We start from the raw sequence: 3027 nt of genomic DNA on the forward strand, positions 1-3027 counted from the left end.
ATTAAATGTCTTGAGTCTGAACTCTAAAAATAAAAAAAAATTAATTGAAAATATCACTTCAAAAATGAATCTTGCAATGCACAAATTTAAATTAGTCAAGATTCAATACAAACACCAAAACTAAAAGTAAAGCCAAAATTTACATACATCCTACTTTCTTCATATGCTACTTATGAAACTACATCGATTATATTATCATTCTTGGTGTAAATAGTGTGAATAGAGGAAAAGCAAATTAAACAGTAGTATGTAAAATTAAGAGAAAGAACCATAGAAAATAATTATTTATTTCACAACTCCCCAAATGAAATCAAAGTTTTTTTTTCCCAAACACCAAATCACTCTCTAGCCTTTTGTTTATTTTGGCCAAGTATAGATACACCTTGACATACACAATTAGTGAGGGGAAAAAAAAAGAAAAGGAAAATCTAAACCAACCCACAAAATAAGTCCCAAAAAAAGAAAAAAGAAAAAAGAAAAACTACAACAAAAATATATAGCAGATGGTTAAAAAGTAAATAAAGTGGCTGACTTATAAATAAAAAGGTTAAAATAGTAAAAAACATTGATTTGACTCATTTTTAGGCAAGTCTTTTCATTGTCCCTTCCACCACGACCCACCCACCCCACCCCACACCGAGTTGAAACTGAGTTGACTCAGTGAAGCTCTACTTCTCCGGCGCCGTCGTCCTCCGCCGCGATCTGCCATGCTGACGTGGCTATGAGTGGCCTTGTATGCCAACCTAACATTAAACATCCATCATTTTCATCAACCCTGTAACCATCGCCTCCAGCAAAGAGAGCTAAGAGCATTGATGCCTGTTTGAAAGCGTTTGAACCGAGATGGACCGGATCGAACCCGGCTGAACTCAATCTAGCTCTCCATTGACCCAGTGACTCGTGACGTTCGACTCTGTCTGAACCTTCATAAGCCACCACGTTGCATATCTGTCGACCTAGGTAGATTTCCGACATGAGGAGGTCCTGATTGGTGACCGGAGATTGAGTAATTCCATTGTGTGAGGACGACGAGCTTTCCAACGAGTCGAACATGGTTGAGTAGTAGTGTAAAGCCTCGTTGAACCTGTCAATGAACACTCCAGCATTGTGGTTAGCCTCTTGCTCAACGAGGGTAACGATCTTCGGGTTCATCTGCCTGATTGAGTCGAGAACCTTTTCAATTGCTCCTTGTCTGGCGAGGAGTCGATGAAGCTCGAAGACGGAGTTCACAGCCACCGCTTCCGTTTCACTTGGTCTAATGTCGAGCATTGAAGCATCCAGGTCAGCTAGTGAATTGGCAACGAATCCACGGAACTCGAATTCGACTCCGATGGTGTCTGCTAATTGAGCCAGTTTCCATCCTACTTGTTGGAGGGTATCTGTGTTGTCTGGCTGCGGAGGGCCAATTCCTGTAAGCCTAAATGCTGGTGGTCCACCAGGGCGTAAAGCTAATGCTTGCATAAGAGCCGGCCATTGCATACCTTGTTTCAAACTGAAATCCACTACATGAACCTTGTTGCAATTCGTAAACGCTTCAAGAATAGCTTGATTCGCAGTGAAATGAGCGAATTTCAGGTAAGGGCAAGTTTCGTAAAAGTGCATCTGCAAAACATCGTTGTAAGACGATTCGATTGAATCTTGTGGATGGATTTTGTAGATTCTTCTTGCTAATGCTTCAGCGAAATAAGTTGCAACTTTTCTCATAGCACCAGATTGCGAAACAGCAAGTATACCTATGTGTCTCACAAGTGCATCAGCTAGATTAAAATTCTCTTGTTGAACAGCTTCAGCACACGCCATTAAAGTATGTACCAGTCGAACCCCAGTTTCTTGTGAATCGACTAGTACAACCGGCCTAGCTGAATCTGTCAAAGAGTTACCGCCACTGCTGCTGTTGCTGCCACCGCTGCTGCAGAAGCTCGATCTCTGCCGCTTATTACTCTCCTCATCTACTTCATTTCGATTTCTTCCGCTGCTGAACACAGCACCACCTGGAATAGCTCTCAAATCGTCATCAGAGATTGCGGTTGTTGTTTTCTTTTCCTCGTTGCCTCTCGAAAAATCAATGATACTCGAACAAGATCCACCACCACCATCACCAGACACGATTAGTTGATTTTCACTGCTACTCATGCCAAAATTACTTGAAATCGAGGTACTGTTCAGCCCAGACAACATACTCTGAACCCATCCCGAAAGGTCAGATGGATTTTTATGCACTGTATCTGTAGAAAGATGACTAATTCCATCTTCCATAGATGTACCCATAGCCATCTCAAGCTGCTCAAGCTTCTGAGCAACTTCAGCCATATCAGAGCTCTTGACTTTATAACCCAACACAGCTAATAGTTCATCCATTCCGGCATCTGGTTGTTCTTCCTCTTCTACAGATGCCCAATTCTTGCCTTTAGAACTCGAGCCCTTTTCTCGATCTCGATCTCTCTTCATCCTGTTTGTATGTAACAGATTAATATGAGATTCGACTTACTGGTTATAAATGAATGACAAGTGCTGAAAATTGACAAGAATGACTTTTATTCATCAATGGGGGAAGAGTTTGAAGGAGAAAAAAGTCTGATTTTCATGCTTGGTTTTTTGGAATGAAATTTTTTTTCAGATTTTTGGGAGACTGTTTATATATTTTTTTTATGATTTCTATATTTGGATTTTTGAGAAAAAAAAAATAAATATTTTTGGGGGTTTGTGAGGGAGAAGAAGTGCTCGTGAAGAGGGGCGCAAGCTTCAAGAGAGGAACAGAGAGGGGAACTGGAGAAGATAAGGAAGAGAAAAGAGGCCAGCAATAATATGGGTTTTATTATTATTTTATTTTTTTGACATTTATAAAAATAATTTTCGTTTCATTTTACATGACACCTTTTAAAATCTCACGATTTGATAAGATTTTTTTTTTTAATATATAAAATTACGATTTATTTTGTAATCAGCGTCTATTGAAAGCAGCCTCTATATTATTGATAGTAATAAGATCTGCATATACTTTTATTATTTTCATGCTTCACTTTGTGG

At 39.5% G+C, this 3027-nt stretch overlaps 1 protein-coding gene across 1 annotated transcript; it reads right to left on the minus strand.

Annotated features, from left to right (window-relative positions):
- Positions 1-271: 271 nt before the first annotated feature.
- On the minus strand, positions 272-2802 carry LOC107870479 (DELLA protein GAI). Its single transcript, XM_016717013.2, has one exon. The coding sequence runs from the start codon at positions 2446-2448 to the stop codon at positions 658-660; it is 1791 nt and encodes a 596-aa protein (XP_016572499.1). The 5' UTR covers positions 2449-2802; the 3' UTR covers positions 272-657.
- Positions 2803-3027: the final 225 nt, after the last annotated feature.

The sequence above is a fragment of the Capsicum annuum genome, chromosome 12 (genome assembly GCF_002878395.1).
Source record: "Capsicum annuum cultivar UCD-10X-F1 chromosome 12, UCD10Xv1.1, whole genome shotgun sequence".
In the NCBI taxonomy this organism is placed as follows: Eukaryota; Viridiplantae; Streptophyta; class Magnoliopsida; order Solanales; family Solanaceae; genus Capsicum; species Capsicum annuum.

Bases quoted from the DNA above. Each gene is read 5' to 3' on its own strand.
- LOC107870479 (XM_016717013.2), bottom strand. From the start codon at position 2,448: ATGAAGAGAGATCGAGATCGAGAAAAGGGCTCGAGTTCTAAAGGCAAG.